Source organism: Aegilops tauschii, chromosome 7 (assembly GCF_002575655.3).
Source record: "Aegilops tauschii subsp. strangulata cultivar AL8/78 chromosome 7, Aet v6.0, whole genome shotgun sequence".
NCBI lineage: Eukaryota > Viridiplantae > Streptophyta > Magnoliopsida > Poales > Poaceae > Aegilops > Aegilops tauschii.
Window position 1 is genome coordinate 152,675,879 of NC_053041.3, and position 19,864 is coordinate 152,695,742.

General features: G+C 42.9%; 1 protein-coding gene across 2 annotated transcripts; it reads right to left on the reverse strand.

Moving 5' to 3' along the window:
* Positions 1-11,846: 11,846 nt before the first annotated feature.
* On the reverse strand, positions 11,847-19,585 carry LOC109767488 (probable glucomannan 4-beta-mannosyltransferase 3). Of its 2 annotated transcripts, none has more exons than XM_073505642.1 (9): positions 19,121-19,585; positions 18,805-18,903; positions 18,198-18,450; positions 17,447-17,557; positions 17,224-17,360; positions 16,869-16,982; positions 16,388-16,587; positions 16,112-16,306; positions 11,847-12,196 (listed from the first exon to the last, which is right to left on the reverse strand). In XM_073505642.1, exons 1-9 carry the CDS (start codon positions 19,490-19,492, stop codon positions 12,007-12,009), a joined length of 1,671 nt encoding a protein of 556 aa, XP_073361743.1. In that variant the 5' UTR covers positions 19,493-19,585; the 3' UTR covers positions 11,847-12,006. The 2 variants fall into 2 exon arrangements, with proteins under 2 accessions (XP_073361743.1, XP_020181830.1); XM_020326241.4 differs by lacking the exon at positions 11,847-12,196 and adding an exon at positions 14,108-14,591 and having other exon boundaries at positions 19,121-19,576.
* Between the last annotated feature and the right edge of the window lie 279 nt (positions 19,586-19,864).

The window sequence follows — 19,864 nt, forward strand, 5'->3', positions numbered from 1 at the left end:
TGCCAAACACATATGTAGTTTTTTTTGGAGTATTAATGAAACAACTCCGAACCGAGCTTTTCTTTCCTCTCTCCAAGGTAACTTGGGAAAGCTCCAACCCCCCCCCCCTCGATCTCTGTCGGCGAGCTAGTGGATTTGCCTCCCCTCTCCATGCCTCTCAGACGGCCGATGGCGAGGAGGAGAATCCTGGTGTCCCGACTCCCGCTAGTAGATAGGTAGTGTTTTAGTCCTCAAGGGGCGACGTTTGGATAGATGGCGGCGCTCCTTCTTCGAGTCAGTCTTCCGGGCTTCGATCGTCCTCAAGTTCGTCCGTTGGGATGGATTAGATGGAGCTCCAGCGTAGATTCCTGCCAGCTCCTTGGGGTGGCGAGGTTAGAGTTTCCTGTCGTGCATATGCAACGGTGATATTTGGCACGTAGGCCGCCGTGCTTAAATTTTGTACCGCGCCTGGTTTGCGTCCACACGGTCATCGAACGGATGGGCACGCGCTTGCTCGGCGTCCGCTTCGGGGACACGTGGCGACCGTCCACCTACCTCCACCGCCCAAAATCAATGCGCACGCGTGGCGGGTCCCGGTTGTCAGCCACCCAGCAGGTGGGTCGTCATCCTTCTTAATGTGGAAGCCATGGACCGGCCAGTCCACATCTTCCACTTCCTAGCCAGCCAGCCTGCTCGAGCCCTGACATGAGCAAACCCTAGCCGTCACTGTCGCATGCCACTCGCCCACCTCCCCGCCGACGCCATGGGCTGGCATTGGATCAGCAAGGGGAAGCATGACCACGAGGTCGGCTCCTCCTTTGGTCGAAGCCACTCCAGCAGGTCCTCGCCGCCCGCACCACCTTCTCCGCCCACACCACCTGCTTTGCCCGCGTTTGAGATCGCGCCGCCGGTGGCCGGGCACCGCAATAGGCCGTACGTCCACGTCGACATCTGACGGTGCTACTGGGAGACGGCGACGCCACTCCCGTGGGGAGATGTCCACCTGCCCAACAACTGGCATCTCTCCGCGGATCGCGTGTCAATCCCGGCAATGATTGTGAGCGGTCGCGCCTGCCGCGACGAGATCAACCGACGCCGCACCCACCTGCCACCGGATCTCCTCCATGACCCTAGGTACGCCATGGATTCTCCGCTATGGGATACGTGGCTCCGCGATGAGCATGACCTGCGACGGCAATCCTTTTTTGCCGGTTGTCCTCCGTGCCCGTGCCGCCCGCGTCCGGCTCGTGCTAACAACCCGCCCCAAACGCGCGGTTGTAGGTGTGTGCACGGCATCACTCCGTCTCCATCTCCATTCCTGTCCCCATCCCCGCCACCACCACCACCCATGACCGAGGAGGAGGAGGCCCAGCTCATGAGGCGGGTCATGGAGGACTCCATGAACACCCATGACGAGCGGCAATGGGAGGGCCTGGAAACCTTGCTTGCCCTCTCTGCGGCCGGCGACGTGGCCATCCCGGAGCTGGACATTAACGTCAAGGAGGAGGTGTAGGAGGCGGTGGTGGAGGAGCCACTCGTCACCATGTGGAACCCTCGTCTGGTGGGCCAATGATGGAGCTAGTCGTGCACGGCGCCGGAGATGGCCGACTCGATGGGTGTCGGCCCATGGTCAGCCACGCCGTCCAAGGTCACTTGAGCAGGATCAGGAGCCATGGGAGGAGGTGGTGCAGGCGCCTCCGGTTAGGCAGGGGCCGCCAACCCAACTTTGGTAGCCACCTCCCTACGCCGACCTCACCGGCGACGACGACGAGTAGGACGACGGCTCCTAGAGACGACGGCGGCCTCACCAGTGACGGGGCTTTTTATCTAGTTTATTTTATGTCTTTTAAGTTTTAGTTTAATTATGAACTGTGTTGAACTTGGGTACAGCGGACGTGTGGACGTTAATGGTTATTTATGTTTTTGTATTATTTGCAATTTTATTTGGGTTTTTTTGGGGGCAAAAATGCAAGTCCAAAAACACGGGCGGTTCGGGGTAAGCCATGTTGGTTGGGCGCACCAATGACCGCATGACCGCAAGAGGACGGCCGTGTTCGTTTTCCTGCCCCAAGCAGACGAAACGGACGTCTGTTTGGGTTCGTGCATTGGAGTTGGCCTTAGAGCCATGGAGCCGCGGTGGACCTCGGTCCTCATCGGTGGGAAGGCTCCTGCTTTGTTTTTAGGTCTTTTTTGAGGGTTGATTACGGTTTGTCTCCTACACAAGGAGGAGAGACGCCAGCGGCTCCCTGTAGTTGGAATAAGGTCCTCCCCGCCTAGTCCCGTACCGGCGGTGCGTACAACGTCGTCGGAGGCGTGTGTAGGTGTGTCTCCGGCGGTTCTCATGGGATTCAGTCGGTGTTGGTTTTCGGTGGATCTCCGTGGATCCAGTCTTGGTGCGTCTACATTTGTGTGTCTACAGGTTCGATTCTTCAAATCTATGATTCTCTTTATCGGCAACAGTTGTTGTTCTATTGCGCTGGTCCTCTAGAGACTTAGCACAATGACTTTCTGACTGTCTACTACAACGAGTTTTGCTCGGCTCCGATGAAGGAGGGGCGATGACGACGGCACGCCTTCGGCTCGCTCCAGTGCTTATGGTCGTCCTTGGGTGGTCAATTGACCTCGATATAAATTTAATCATTTCTACTGTTCTTTGTACTGCATTGACAGTTGATGAATAGATTGGAAGTTTTTCTCGAAAAAGATCTTCGCTGAACCTTTTTTTCTTTTTTTCATGTGTGTTTGTTTTTTTTCCTTTTCCTTTTTTCTTTCTTTTTCTTTCTTTTCTTTTTCATTTCGTGAACTTCAACTTCATGGATATTTTTGAATTCATGAACAATATTTGAAATTCACGAACATTTTTTTGTTTCAAAGTAAAAAAAGGAAATGCATGAGGTTTTTCGAAATTGCGATTTTTTTCTGAAGTTATGAATATTTTTTTAAATATCATGAACATTTTCTGAATTCTCAGACAACTTTTCAAACCTAAGAACATTTTTATTAAATCGTGAACATTTTACGAATGCGATCATTTTTTTACAAATTCGCGAACATATGTTTAAGTCGAGACCCTTTTTCTAATACACAAATATTTTTAACAAAAAAATGTGAACATTGTCTTGAAACTTGTGACTATTTTTATGAATCGGCAAACATTTTTTGAAAAGAAAAATATTTTATTTTTCAATCTAGGAACAATTATTAAAGTTCATGAACCATTTTTTGTTTTGAAGATCATTTTGAAATGCATGATTTTTTTAATTGATGAGCTGTTTTTGTAATTCATGAACATCTTTTGAAATTTGTGAACATTTTTCGAATTCGTGAGTTTTAGTTCAAATTCATAGACATTTTCTGTTTGCGTGATGTTTTTCAAAATCATTAACATGTTTTTCAAAATAATGAACAATTATTTTATTTCCTAAACATTATTTTTCAATATCGTGACCACTTTTTTAATCTGTGAACATTTTATGATTTCTTGAGCATCTTCAAAATTCACATTTTTTAGAAGTTTGGAACTATCTTGAAATCCCAAATTGTTTTATAGAAGAATTTAAAAACAGAAAAAAAGTAAACTGAAATAATAGGGGGTGTCTTGCCCCGCTCATGGGCCGCCCCAAAAGGGCTCGCGGGAATGTCCGCATTTGGCTCGTTCGCCGGCGCGCGCCGTGCTAATAGCAGGTGGAGGCCTCCTAGTCGGCAACTTAAGCTAGCTAGGAGAACCCTTATAGCTCGCCCGCTCCCCCGGATGTCCTTCGTTCGATAATCTAGGGTTTTTTGGCGGGAAAGTTGAGCGCTAATCAGTTGACATTCAAAAAAGTGCGTAGATTTGGAAAAAAGATCATTGATTTTAAATAAAAGGTTTATAGATTTTAAAAATTCCATGAATTGGAAATATATTCATGGGTTTAAAAAATCACAATTTGAAAAAAGTACTTGATTTTGAAAATAAGATTAACAAATTTGAAAAAAGTTTGAGGTTTTACAAAAAACTTCGTGGATTTGGAAAAAGTTCATGTATTTGAATTTATTTTATGGATTTTGAAAAAATCATGGATTTAAAAAAGTTTACAGATTATGATTTTTTTACTTATTTGGAAAAAGTTCAACGATTTTGAAAAAAAAGTCCATGAATTGAAAATTTATTTAAATGTTTTTGAAAGACGGTTCATGAATTTGAAAAAAAGGTTCATGAACTTGAAGAAAGTTTTTGAATTTGGAAAAAAAATCACATATATAAAAAGGAAAAGAGAAAAGAACAATAATGAGAAGAAAAGGAAAAAGAAAAAGAAAAGGAACAAATATTGTGAAGCTTTTATATTATTTCTCCCAAGAACAAATAGTATGTGTAACATACATACTCTAGTAAATAATGCATGCGCCAAATGTCCCCAAGGTTTTACAAATACCGTAAAATACTATGGTATTCACAAAGTATGGTATGGCACAACTACAGGTTTAAAATCTGTTGTTTTTTAATACAATGATTGTGAATATACTTTGCATCCAAACATTGCTCAGTTATTTTGTAACTGGAGAAGTAGCACCTAAATTAATAGTAGTGCATCATATAGCAGAGCTAGCAAGAAAAATATAAGTATCTAACCAAATCCACTATCAAAGGCATCAATATCACCGAATAATTCAGTAGCAGCAGCAGCAAAATTCACAAGTGGCAGTAGCAGCAGAGCAACTCCAACTGATCCCCTAAACTCTATAGAGTAAAATTTCAGTTTTACTCCTCTAACCGGCATCTAGCTGAACTCCTAAATTCTACAAGGGCTAAAACTCTATAGAGTAAAATTTCGGTTTTACTCCTCTAACTGGCGCCTGAATATACTCGGCATCCACGTTGCGGAGTAGAGACTTGCCCGCCTCTTTCTCCCGCCCTCACGGCAGCGTCATTCCCGTTGTCGCCGCCCCACGAGCCGTCGTCGCCACCGATGACCGCCGCTGTCGCCGGGATGGGTAGCCAAGAGCCTTACGCCACCCCACCGGCTTGTTGCCTCCATAAACCACCCCTGCGCCACCGCACCGAAAAAGAGGTTGGAGATGAAAAATCTCCACGGGACACAAGCACCGGCTCCAACCACGACCAAGGCCATCGGGTTGGCCACTGCCTCTCCGGCAACGGTCGGCCGCCCTCCCGGCGCTCCCGCCAACAGCAAGAGGGCTAGGCAATCGATGGTCGCGGCATCAGCCCTCGCTAAGGAGGTTGCGAAGAAGAAGAAGTTCAGCCCCCCCCCCCCTTGATGTCTACTATGCAACCTTCTTCTTGTAGACGTTGTTGGGCCTCCAAGTGCAGAGGTTTGTAGGACAGTAGCAAATTTCCCTCAAGTGGATGACCTAAGGTTTATCAATCCGTGGGAGGCGTAGGTTGAAGATGGTCTCTCTCAAACAACCCTGCAACCAAATATACAAAGAGTCTCTTGTGTCCCCAACACACCCAATACAATGGTAAATTGTATAGGTGCACTAGTTCGGCGAAGAGATGGTAATACAAGTGCAATATGGATGGTAGATATAGGTTTTTGTAATCTGGAATTATAAAAACAGCAAGGTAGCAAACGATAAAAGTGAGTGTAAACGGTATTGCAATGCTAGGAAACAAGGCCTAAGGTTCATACTTTCACTAGTGCAAGTTCGCTCAACAATAATAACATAATTGGATCATATAACTATCCCTCAACATGCAACAAAGAGTCACTCCAAAGTCACTAATAGCGGAGAACAAACGAAGAGATTATGGTAGGGTACGAAACCACCTCAATGTTATCCTTTCTGATCGATCTATTCAAGAGTTCGTAGTAAAATAACACGAAACTATTCTTTCCGTTCGATCTATCCTAGAGTCCGTACTAGAATAACACCTTAAGATGCAAATCAACCGAAACCCTAATGTCACCTAGATACTCCAATGTCACCTCAAGTATCCGTGGGTATGATTATACGATATGCATCACACAATCTCAGATTCATCTATTCAACCAACACAAAGAACTTCAAAGAGTGCCCCAAGGTTTCTACCGGAGAGTCAAGACGAAAACGTGTGCCAACCCCTATGCATAAGTTCACAAGGTCACTGAACCCGCAAGTTGATCACCAAAACATACATCAAGTAGATCACGTGAATATCCCATTGTCACCACAGATAAGCACATGCAAGACATACATCAAGTGTTCTCAAATCCTTAAAGACTCAATCCGATAAGATAACTTCAAAGGGAAAACTCAATCCATTACAAGAGAGTAGAGGGGGAGAAACATCATAGGATCCAACTATAATAACAAAGCTCGTGATACATCAAGATCGTGCCAAATCAAGAACACGAGAGAGAGAGATCAAACACATAGCTACTAGTACATACCCTCAGCCCCGAGGGTGAACTACTCCCTCCTCATCATGGAGAGCGCCGGGATGATGAAGATGGCCACCGGTGAGGGATCCCCCCCTCCGGCAGGGTGCCGGAACAGGACCCCGATTGGTTTTTGGTGGCTACGGAGGCTTGCGGCGGCGGAAATCCCGATCTAGGTTATTTTCTGGAGGTTTCTGTATTTATAGGAATTTTTGGCATAGGTCTCACGTCAGGAGGGTCTCCGAGTCGTCCACGAGATAGGGGCCCACGCCCAGGGGGTAGGGCGCGCGCCCCACCCTCGTGGACGGCCCGGGACTCTTCTGGCCCAACTCTTTTACTCCGGGGACTTCTTTTGGTCCATAAAAAATCATCAAAAATTGGCACGTTAATTGGACTCCGTTTGGTATTCCTTTTCTGTAAAACTCAAAAACAAGGAAAAACAAAAACTGGCACTGGGCTCTAGGTTAATAGGTTAGTCCCAAAAATCATATAAAATAGCATATAAATGCATATAAAACATCCTAGATGGATAATATAATAGCATGGAACAATCAAAAATTATAGATACGTTGGAGACGTATCAAGCATCCCCAAGCTTAATTCATGCTCGTCCTCGAGTAAAATGATAAAAACAGAATTTTTGATGTGGAATGCTACCTAACATATTTATCAATGTAATCTTCTTTATTGTGGCATGAATGTTCAGATCCATAAGATTCAAGACAAAAGTTTAATATTGACATAAAAATAATAATACTTCAAGCATACTAAACAAGCAATTATGTCTTATCAAAATAACATAGCCAAAGAAAGCTCATCCCTACAAATTCATATTGGCCATGCTTCATTTTCGTCACACAAAAATGCTCTCATCATGCACAACCCCGGTGACAAGCCAAGCAATTGTTTCACACTTTAGTATTCTCAAACTTTTTCAATTTTCACGCAATACATGAGCGTGAGCCATGGACATAACGCTATGGGTGGAATAGAATATAATGATGGGGGTTGTGTGGAGAAGACAAAAAAGGAGAAAGTCTCACATCGATGCGGCTAATCAACGGGCTATGGAGATGCCCATCAATTGATGTCAATGTGAGGAGTAGGGATTGTCATGCAACGGATGCACTAGAGCTATAAATGTATGAAAGCTCAACAAAAGAAACTAAGTGGGTGTGCATCCAACTTGCTTGCTCACGAAGACCTAGGGCATTTGAGGAAGCCCATTGTTGGAATATAGAAGCCAAGTTCTATAATGAAAAATTCCCACTAGTATATGAAAGTGACAATATAAGAGACTCTCTATCATGAAGATCATGGTGCTACTTTGAAGCACAAGTGTGGAAAAAGGATAGTAGCATTGTCCCTTTTATTTCTCTTTTTTTATTTTTTTTATATTTGGCCCTTTTTTTAATTGGCCTTTCTTTTTTTTCTTTTTTTATTTGGCCTTTCTTTTTTTTCCGGGACAATGCTCTATTAATGACGATCATCACACTTCTATTTATTTACAACTCAAAGATTACAACTCGATACTAGAACAAAGTATGACTCTATATGAGTGCCTCCGGCGGTGTACCGGGATAGGCAATGAATCAAGAGTGACATGTATGAAAAATTATGCATGGTGGCCTTGCCACAAATACGATGCCAACTACATGATCATGCAAGGCAATATGACAACGATGAAGCGTGTCATAATAAATGAAACGGTGGAAAGTTGCATGGCAATATATCTCGGAATGGCTATGGAAATGCCATAATAGGTAGGTATGATGGCTGTTTTGAGGAAGATATAAGGAGGTTTATGTGTGATAGAGCGTATCATATCACGGGGGTTGGATGCACCGGCGAAGTTTGCACCAACTCTCAGGTGAGAAAGGGCAATGCACGGGACCGAAGAGGCTAGCAATGATGGAAGGGTGAGAGTGCGTATAATCCACAGACTCAACATTAGTCATAAAGAACTCACATACTTATTGCAAAAATCTACAAGTCATCAAAACGAAGCACTACGTGCATGCTCCTAGGGGGATAGATTGGTAGGAAAAGACCATCGCTTGTCCCCAACCGCCACTCATAAGGAAAGCAATCAAAGAACACTTCATGCTTCAAATTTGTTACACAACGGTTACCATACGTGCATGCTACGAGACTTGCAAACTCCAACACAAGTATTTCTCAAATTCACAATTACTCAACTAGCATGACTCTAATATTACCATCTTCATATCTCAAAACAATCATCAAGTATCAAACTTCTCATAGTATTCAATGCACTCTGTACGGAAGTTTTTATTATACCCATCTTGGATGCCTATCATATTATGACTAGTTTCATAACCAAAGCAAATTACCATGCTGTTTAGGACTCTCAAAATAATATAAGTGAAGCATGATAGTTCATCTATTTCTTCAAAATAAAACCACCGCCGTGCTCTAAAAGGATATAAGTGAAGCACTAGAGCAAATGACAAACTACTCCGAAAGATATAAGTGAAGATCAATGAGTAGTTGAATAATTATGCAACTATGTGAAGACTCTCTAACATTTAAGAATTTCAGGTCTTGGTATTTTATTGAAACAGCAAGCAAAACAAAATAAAATGACGCTCCAAGCAAAACACATATCATGTGGTGAATAAAAATATAGCTCCAAGTAAAGTTACCGATGAACGAAAATGAAAGAGGGGATGCCTTCCGGTGCATCCCCAAGCTTAGGCTCTTGGTTTTCCTTGAAAATTACCTTGGGGTGCCTTGGCCATCCCCAATCTTAGGCTCTTTCCACTCCTTATTCCATAGTCCATCGAATCTTTACCCAAAACTTGAAAACTTCACAACACAAAACTCAACAGAAAACTAATAAGCTCGGTTAGTATAAGAAAATACATCACCACTTAGGTACTGTTGTGAACTCATTCTAAATTAATATTGGTGTAATATCTATTGTATTCCAACTTCTCTATGGTTCATAGCCTCCGATACTACTCATAGATTCATCAAAATAAGCAAACAACACAATGAAAACAGAATCTGTCAAAAACAGAATAGTCTGTAGTAATCTGTATCATTCGAATACTTCTGTAACTCCAAAAATTCTGAAATAAATTGGTGGACCTGAGGAATTTGTCTGTTAATCATCTGAAAAAATAATCAACCTAAAAGCACTCTCCAATGAAAAATGGCAGCTAATCTCGTGAGCGCTAAAGTTTCTGCTTTTTACAGCAAGATCATAGAGACTTCACCCAAGTCTTCCCAAAGGTTCTACTTGGCACAAACACTAATTAAAACATAAAACCAAATCTAAACAAAGGCCATATGAATTATTTATTACTAAACAGGAGCAAAAGCAAAGAACAAAAATAAAAATTGGGTTGCCTCCCAACAAGTGCTAACGTTTAACGCCCCTAGCTAGGCATGATGATTTCAATGATGCTCGCATAAAAGATAAGAATTGAAACATAAAGAGAGCATCATGAAGAATATGACTAGCACACTTAAGTCTAACCCACTTCCTATGCATAGGGATTTTGTGAGCAAACAACTTATGCGAACAAGAATCAACTTGCATAGGAAGGCAAAACAAGTGCAACTTCAAAAATTTCAACACATAGAGAGGAAACTTGATATTATTGCAATATGTAGAAGCATATGATCCTCTCTCATAATAATTTTTCAGTAGCATCATGAATGAATTCAACAATATAACCATCACATAAAGCATTATTCTCATGATGCACAAGCATATAAATTTTACTACTCTCCCCATAAGCAAAATTCTTCTCATTCGGAATAGTGGGAGCAAACTCAACAAAATAACTATCATGTGAGGCATAATCCAATTGAAAATTAGAATCATGATGACAAGTTTCATGGTTATCTTTATTCTTTATAGCATACGTGTCATCACAATAATCATCATAAATAGGAGGCATGCTTTCATCATAATAAATTTGCTCATCAAAACTTGGGGGACTGAACATATCATCCTCATCAAACATAGCATCCCCAAGCTTGTGGCTTTGCATATCATTAGCATCATGGGTATTCAAAGAATTCATACTAACAACATTGCAATCATGCTCATCATTCACATATTTTATGCCAAGCATTCTATGTAATTCTTCTTGTAGCACTTGCGCACAATTTTCCTTTCCATCATTTTCACGAAAGATATTAAAAAGATGAAGCATATGAGGCACCCTCAATTCCATTTTTTTTAGTTTTCTTTTTTATAAACTAAATTAGTGATAAAACAAGAAACTAAAAGATTCGATTACAAGATCTAAAGATATACCTTCAAGCACTCACCTCCCCGGCAACGGCGCCAGAAACTGCTTGATGTCTACTACGCAACCTTCTTCTTGTAGACGTTGTTGGGCCTCCAAGTGCAGAGGTTTGTAGGACAGTAGCAAAATTCCCTCAAGTGAATGACCTAAGGTTTATCAATCCGTGGGAGGCGTAGGTTGAAGATGGTCTCTCTCAAACAACCCTGCAACCAAATAACAAAGAGTCTCTTGCGTCCCCAACAAACCCAATACAATGGTAAATTGTATAGGTGCACTAGTTCGGCGAAGAGATGGTAATACAAGTGCAATATGGATGGTAGATATAGGTTTTTGTAATCTGAAATTATAAAAACAACAAGGTAGCAAACGATAAAAGTGAGCGTAAACGGTAGTGCAATGCTAGGAAACAAGGCCTAAGGTTCATACTTTCACTAGTGCAAGTTCTCTCAACAATAATAACATAATTGGATCATATAACTATCCCTCAACATGCAACAAAGAGTCACTCCAAAGTCACCAATAGCGGAGAACAAACGAAGAGATTATGGTATGGTACGAAACCACCTCAAAGTTATCCTTTCTCATCGATCTATTCAAGAGTCCGTAGTAAAATAACACGAAGCTATTCTTTCCGTTCGATCTATCCTAGAGTTCGTACTAGAATAACACCTTAAGATGCAAATCAACCAAAACCCTAATGTCACCTAGATACTCCAATGTCACCTCAAGTATCCGTGGGTATGATTATACGATATGCATCACACAATCTCAGATTCATCTATTCAACCAACACAAAGAACTTCAAAGAGTGCCCCAAAGTTTCTACCGAAGAGTCAAGACGAAAACGTGTGCCAACCCCTATGCATAAGTTCACAAGGTCACTGAACCCGCAAGTTGATCACCAAAACATACATCAAGTAGATCACATGAATATCCCATTGTCACCACAGATAAGCACATGCAAGACATACATCAAGTGTTCTCAAATCCTTAAAGACTCAATCCGATAAAATAACTTCAAAGGGAAAACTCAATCCATTACAAGAGAGTAGAGGGGGAGAAACATCATAGGATCCAACTATAATAGCAAAGCTCGCGATACATCAAGATCGTGCCAAATCAAGAACACGAGAGAGAGAGAGAGATCAAACACATAGCTACTAGTACATACCCTCAGCCCCGAGGGTGAACTACTCCCTCCTCGTCATGGATAGCACCGGGATGATGAAGATGGCCACCGGTGAGGGATCCCCCCTCCGGCAGGGTGCCGGAACAGGGTCCCGATTGGGTTTTGGTGGCTACGGAGGCTTGCGGCGACGGAACTCCCGATCTAGGTTATTTTCTGGAGGTTTCTGTATTTATAGGAATTTTTGGCGTAGGTCTCACGTCAGGGGGGTCTCCGAGTCGTCCACGAGATAGGGGCCCACGCCCAGGGGGGTAGGGCGCACCCCCACCCTCGTGGACGGCCTGGGACTCTTCTGGCCCAACTCTTTTACTCCGGGGGCTTCTTTTGGTCCATAAAAAATCATCAAAAATTGGCACGTTAATTGGACTCCGTTTGGTATTCCTTTTCTGTAAAACTCAAAAACAAGGAAAAAACATAAACTGGCACTGGGCTCTAGGTTAATAGGTTAGTCCCAAAAATCATATAAAATAGCATATAAATGCATATAAAACATCCTAGATGGATAATATAATAGCATCCAACAATCAAAAATTATAGATGCGTTGGAGACGTATCACCCCCCCCCCCCTCGTCCACGTACGGTGCCCCGTGCAGCGTCTCTGGCCAGTGCTCCGACGCGTTCGACCGCCACAACCGGCAAAAAGGGTCGCAACCGCCAAGTGCTCGAGGAATTGCCAACAAGGTAAAAAAAACTACATAGGAGAGGCTTTGTGATGCCAAGAAAGCCGAAGATCGTGCTATCATGTTCATGAAACCAACCACAAATGGATGAAACCGCAAGAAAGTATTGGATGCTCACCCAGGGGAAGATCTTGACCCAAACGGAAGTCTCTCTTCGGAATGGTGGTGGTGGTGGCGACCGAGAGGATGGTGGTGGTGGTGGTGGTGGCGACCGAGAGGATGGTGGTGGTGGTGGCCATGTGGACGGTGGAGGCAGTGGTGATTTCTTTGCCAAGGATGTTGTTAGAGTTCGTGCATGCCATTGGTTGGCCTCGGTCCACAACATAACACTATGTTTGAGGTGATTTTGGATCAAACTTAGTGTTTGAAGTGATGCCTTTTGGATGAACTATGCATGTTTTAATTTGAAAATCGCGGTCGAGGAAACTATATGCTTGTTAACGGTTATGTTATGCATGTTTTAATTTGAATGTTGATGATATATATTGCGAAGTGTTTGAAATTCATGCGGCTAGGACAAAAAACATATGCAATTTTTTCTCCGCTAAGTTTAGTGGATCGGCTAGGCGCAGCCACCTATAGAGGAGTAAAAGTTTACTCCACTGACTTTACTCGGCCGGATACTCCTCTATTTACTTTCCTATCGACACAAATAGTCTAAAAATGATAGAAAAATATAAAAATCAAAAAATAAGAAAAAAATGAATGAAAAATATTCAACGTCAAACGTTAATGAGGATTCTATGGTTTGAAAAAACCCTGAAATTGCACATATGAAAAATATGGAAAAGTTCAAAAGGATTCCATGGTCTTATTCTACCCTTTTTACTTAAGATTTTGTCAGTAGCTTCTCTAGTGTATCCCATTTTTTGTTGTAAATTTCATGTTGTTTGCCCAATATTTGATGATATTTATTCTCTTTCCTTATTGTTCTTCTAAATTTTCATTTTAAAAATTTACATATTACATATACAATTTAAATGTAAGCACATTTTGTTATTTTCTAAATTTGCACTGCCCCAATTTTCTTTAAATTAGTTCAGCTTTGAAAAAATATCATCAAATATTTGATCTATTTGATCACCAAATATTTGTTTTTTCTCTCCTGTTTTCCTGTTTTTTTTTTAACTCTTTGTGCCCACTGTACAGCCAGTGTGCAAAATTGCCACCTATTCATCATTTAAAACGGTTTTAATGGAGTAAGAGACCAAACATAGATGGTTTCTACACGGGATCAAGAATATCTGCTATAGAGTTGAGAGTCAAATATTGAATTCGATACTAATTGAGAGATGAAAAATGGACTTTCCTGCACAGTTCATGGGGAATTTACAGGAACTAGTAAAATACATGAGAAATTTATGTACTCCCTCCATTCACAAATATAAGATGTTTTGGATATTTCAATATAGACAACCTTATATTTGTGAACCGGGAAGTATGTGCATGCGAAAGGGGTTCAATGAACCCCAATAAGCTCACATATGGGATTGACAAGTAGAGTCTATTACTATCATGTTGTTAGCCAAGCAAGCCCTAAAATTATTATCAGGAATAAGCAACGACAGGAGATACAAGTTGCTCACAGAGAAACACATATAGGCACAACGATCATATTCCAAACCGACGCTACCCGAAAAATCATGTTCTGTCCAATAACCTGTTTAACGGTACAATGTGATTGTATTCCCAAATTGTGCTGATAGCACAATCCCGGTAAATGTAAAAGCAAAAGTACAATAACAGTGGAACGTTGTTACACAGAAATGACGTTTTAGATTTCCGCCAACCTGTTTCTAAAAGGCAGCTGCGCTTCGCCTGATGCTATTCACAGCGAAAGGAATGAGGTTATTACATAGAAAATATTCCCTAGAAGACAAGGTTGTTACATCATGCCTACAGTGAAGATATAGTTCCTGTGGTTGGATCAGTTGTTATGGCTGCTATGAGTTAGAGGTTCCGCAGAAACCAGTGCCAACAATGATAAATGTTATAGCCTGCAGATATATGTAGATGAAATAGAAGTCGCTTCCATAGACCAAGTTGTAGGTCGCACAAACGAAAAGGAACACAGCAAACAGAAGTTCTGACACGGTCCATCTGCAAGAGCATGAAAATGATAACATTTCAGAATTTTGGATGCCAGTTCAACATAACCCTGATCATATCAGAATTTCAGAAAGGCAGGGATCCAGTGGAAAAAGAAAATATCATATGGTTAGGTGGCCAGTGGTGTGCACACCCAAGAAGAAAGGTGGGCTGGGTATTCATAATTTGGAAAGATTTAATGTCAGCTTACTATGTAAGTGGCGGTGGAATCTTGAATCCAGAGAAGGGATGTGGCAGAAGATAGTGAGAAAAAAATAAGATTGATGGAGGGATATATCAACTTCATAGTACAGTGAATCATTTACCATGTTGGGCTGATCTGATCAAAAGCAAAGACTTGTATCTCAAAGAGAGAAAGATGATGGTTGGCAATGGAAAACAAACTGACTTTTGGGGACACAAATGGTGCAGTGACAAGCCTCTTCTATCTACCTTTCCTGATATGTTCCAACTATGTAATGAGCAGAAGAAGACAGTTAAGCAAATGGCTAACACTGGTTGGAATACGACATTTAGAAGATGGCTGAATAATGAACAAAGCAGCAATTATCGCCGGGGGGGGTGGGGGGGGGGGGGGGGGGGGGGTTCAAGCTGTCTAAGGAAAATGACACCCCTAGTTAATCACCTTTCTGCTGGTCCTGATAGATCATTTAGACGTCTCTGGAAAGCAAAACTGCCTTTTTGAAAGTTAAATTTTGGTTCTGGCTTATATGGCACAATGCCATTGCCACGAAAGACAACATGAACTATTTGTGCTGGGGATAGTCCTGGGTGCTTATCCCAGTACTTTTGCTGGATTCCACATTATCTGCCTTATAGTAGAAACCTGCAAATTGTTGGCTTGGATGCCTTGTGCTGGGCACTTTGGAAGCTCAGAAATAGAGCTTGTTTTGAATTTAAGCTAGTTAGATCACCTGCTGAATTCATTTGTTATGGTGTGTCCTTTATAAACTATACTATTGGGCAGCTCTCAGAATAATGGTGGTCGTTCAATGCTGGATCAAGGTGCTGCTGCTCTTCAAAGGATGACGCTGGAGCATCAGGATGATGGAAGAAGGGAGCGCGGAAAGGCTGCTCTGATGATTGCTGGAGGAACTGGTGATAACGATGAGGAAGATGCAAGAAATGTGACCCAAGCAATGGATGAGGACTAAAAACTTGGAGACCCAGCTTCTCGGATGCTATGAATGGGGTGTGCACCTGCGTGTGCTGATGTTTGGGGTATAGTTTCTCCCTTGTAAGATAAAATTCTCTCTTCTGCTGGGTTGGCTTTACTTTTCATTACCAGTTTCGTCTCTTAGTTTCCCCTGCTAGCGGTGCATGCGGCAGGAGGGGGTATTGCTCTCATGAGCTGATATGAACCCTACTTTCTAGTTTCTTTTATTGCGCCACGACGCTGTTTTATGTTTGTTCCGTTATCTTTTGATAATGGAGCTCGATCCTATTCTTGGATTGTATGGATAGAAAATATCTATGATACTTGGAGGTACACAGGTTCAGTTATCTTTTACCTGTCCCAAAACCTGCAGCGAGGCCTTTCGAGTATCTGAGGCACGGGCTTTGTATTGCTTGCACTGCCAAGCTTCTCTGTGACCACCCACTCGTTTACACTTCCCAACTCCAGCAAACCGATGAACGTTGCCTTTGTTCGGTGAAAAGACATGACATTCTCAAAGAGGATCCAGAATGGTATGAAGTGGATAGAACTGTAAAACAGCGAGTTAGGAACTCCTATATGGCATGGACACATTCATGCTAATTAACAAGCTTTTCTGAAAGCATCGAACCTTGGATTTCGGACGGCGTATAGAACGGTTATTGCTGTAGGAATATAAACCACCCCCCAAGCAGGAATTTTGATCTCAGGAATTAGCACCGAAAATGGGATCACTACACAGTAGAGCACGAAAGGTACCACATGAGCAACAACCTTCCTCACCAAGAAGAAGCTGTATAGCAAATAAAGCTTCCACCAAAGTGACACCTCCTGCTCAGGATCTAGATGATGTCAGATAAACACCGAAAAGGAAACATAAGAGTAATGATTTAATCAGATGTTCAGATTATGCACAAAAACCAGGGTATGAAACGTCTGCAAAAATAAATCTGAAGCTCATGCATATTTTTTTATTACATAAAGGCACCCCTGGCTCGATGCTCATGCATACGAGACCAAAATATATCACCTGTCATGAAGCATAACATCACTAGATTTGTTTCATGCAAACACTACTTGATTGTGCGTACTAACATAACAAGCAGGATTACCTTAGTAAGCAATATCTCTGCTCCCATCTTTCGGAATAAATTTGCTGCCCCACATGTCCAACGGTGTTGTTGACGGCGATATGCCTTCAGATTGCTTGGCAGTTCACTTTTTACCTGTGTTCCAGTAAAAATCGAGTTACATCACGTGTAAAAATATTGTAAAGATGGTCGTCAACCCAGGTTGGTTGCCCATTACAAAAGAAAAAAAAGAAAATCATCTTGCTTCTCTCAAGATTACATCTTATTTTCTATTTTAGAATTGTTAATTATTTTTCAAATGTAAAAACGTATAAACAACATAGTTTGGCATAAAGATTGAGTCCATATGAGTACGTTAGTACCATGACTAACCTACCTTGACATCGCCAACATAGACAAATTTCCATCCTTTCAAGCCTGCTCTGACTGCCAAATCCATGTCTTCAACTGTGGTTCGATCATCCCAGCCCCCAGCTTCCTTGATGGCAGAAATTCTCCATACCCCAGCAGTTCCTGAAGTTTTTAAAACAAGCAGTTCCTGGAGTTAAATAATTAATCCTACAGGGTTGAATTCATACTAGGAAAGCTGGCTGTTATACCATTAAAACCAAAGAAGGCAAATGTAGATGAACCTGCCTCCTGCTCTACTTTAAAGTGATAATCTAGTGTCATCTTTTGTATCCTTGTCATCAGGCATTCATTGGGATTAACTGCAAAATCGTCCCAAAATGCCAGTCAGCAAGTTTCCTGTCAATTGGAACAAGAAATGTATCAGACAGATAAATCCTACTTGATTAATGTAACTTGTTGTGCACCATAAAAGGTCTATTGTTATATTTCTTTTACAAAATATAGTCAGATTTGATCCTTTTTTCTCCAGTTTGGCGGTTCTTATTGTCAGCCTTACTTAACATGGAGATGCAGTGGTGGTTTTTGCACATCTCCTTCATAACATAAGATTGGTGCCATGTTACTTGCTACAGCAAGGTGGATTACAGATTTGCTAGTAGCATTGTCAGAGAATAGTATTGCTAACCAGATGAACTAATAATGAAGGTACACCCTTTGTTTTTATTTACTCCACATATTAGCTTTGTCTCAAGTCAAACTTTGTAAACTTTGATCAAGTTTATACACAAAATTATTAACATCCGCAGTACCAAATTAATACCATTACAATCATCATTAAATATATTTTCACATCATATATATATATATATTTGTTATTGTGAAAGTTTATATTATTTCCTATAAATTTGGTCAACCTTTATAAAGTTTGACTTAGGTCAAAGCTAATATGTGGAGTAAATAAAAACAGAGGGAGTAAATTTGATTGGTTTCCAGGCTTACCGAACTCCCAGCGTGCTTGAACAAGAGCAATTTGTGGATTACGTGCGAGATATGGGATGGTTCTCATGAGGAAGTCAGGTTCCGGTTGGAAATCGGCATCAAATACAGCGAGGAAATCACACTGTTGGACATAAGCATGCAGCATCCCCTCTTTCAGTGCACCAGCCTTGTATCCTTCTCGATTGTTTCTGACCTCATATTTTACGTTCTTGCCTTTCTTAGCCCAAATTTTGCATTCCAGCTCCACCAGATCCTATTGAAAGCACACAACAAGCCAACAGCAAAATCAGTTCCACTACCGAATCAAAGAACTCAAACTAATATGTACGAGTACTTGTTCCTACCCAAAGGGTCAACTAATTTTGCATTTGTCTATAAACTGGTGCAACAGGTATCCTCTCCCAGTCACCCAGTCTCTGTTATGGAAAAGAAAGCTACCCTGTTTCTTAAACGAGTTCGCCGTACCAAAATGTCTCAGTTGCATTAGTCTACCACATTTTTTGACAGCCATGAATTGGATAGGCCAAAAGTAGTACAGCTACTTTCCAAATGTCGACAAGTACAGCGCTATAGTACTACTGGTTCAACGCGCAATAGGCTTTTTTACCTTGATCGTTGGATCCGTGGAATCGTCTAGAACCTGTACGATGACCCTATCCGACGGCCACGACAGCCCACACGCTGCTCCGATCGAAAGCTTGTACACCTGCGCCCAACACAAGAGGCAAATCGAGGTATAGTGCTTTTTTTTTTTTGCGGTACAGTGCATTTTTGTTTTCTTTTTTTTTGCGGGAAGTGCATTTTTGTTTTTGTTTTCAAAGATGGAAACGAAGTATAGTACAACGTACGTATACTGTATATGTACACGTACACCAACAGCTGACTTAAATACAGTATTAAATTACAGGAATACCCACGCGTACCTCCCTCTCGTTGTACATGGGGATTTGGACGAGCACCATGGGGTAGCCGAGGAGGCCGCGCTCCTCGTCCTCGCCGTCCTGGGCGCCGAGCGGGCCCGCGCTGTACCGCCGCTCGGGACGCCGCCGCACGAGGCTGGCGGCGGCCATGAACACGGCCTCCGCGAGCAGCATCGCCGACATGGCGAGGCACGCGCCCGACACCGCCGCGAGCGCCGGCGCCACGGCCCCGGCGCGCACCGCGTCCCAGCGCCCCAGCAGCTCGCCGCCGCCCGACGCGCGCCACCACCGCAGCAGCGGCAGGCCACCAGACCCGTCGAGCCACTCCGCCTTCGCCGCCGCAAAGGCGGCGGCCCCCTCGCCGTCGCCGGCCATGCGGCTGCGTGCCTCTTTTTGGCTTTTCGAGGCTGCTTTTCCAGTTGTGCGCGTCGGCGCGCAAGGGGGGCGCCTTTGCCCAGGCCTATAGGCGAGTGGAGTTCCCGAGGAGGCTCTAGGTGGCCTGTTAAGATGACATGTGGGACCTGTGCCGCACTCGCGTTGCCGCGCCGACGTGGAGCCCGCCTGTCACGCTCGTGAGTGGGCAAGCATGGAGGTCGCGCTCGTGGGCGAGGGCTGGGAAGATGCCAAGACGAGGCGGGCGTGGAAGCCGAGGGAGGCGTACTCGTGGTCGGCGTTTGATTTTCGGCTTTTGTGGCCGTTGTGGCTGATGGGCACCGGCACCGGCCACCCACCGGCCACCGGAACCGG

What these genes read in the sequence shown, in the direction of transcription:
- LOC109767488 (XM_073505642.1), bottom strand. Translation starts at nt 19,492, where the DNA reads ATGGCCGGCGACGGCGAGGGGGCCGCCGCCTTTGCGGCGGCGAAGGCG. An exon ending in TCTATGTTGGCGATGTCAAG is followed by an intron (nt 16,983 to 17,223) that starts GTAGGTTAGTCA and finishes ACTGGAACACAG; the next exon opens with GTAAAAAGTGAACTGCCAAG. An exon ending in CAGAGATATTGCTTACTAAG is followed by an intron (nt 16,588 to 16,868) that starts GTAATCCTGCTT and finishes GATCCTGAGCAG; the next exon opens with GAGGTGTCACTTTGGTGGAA.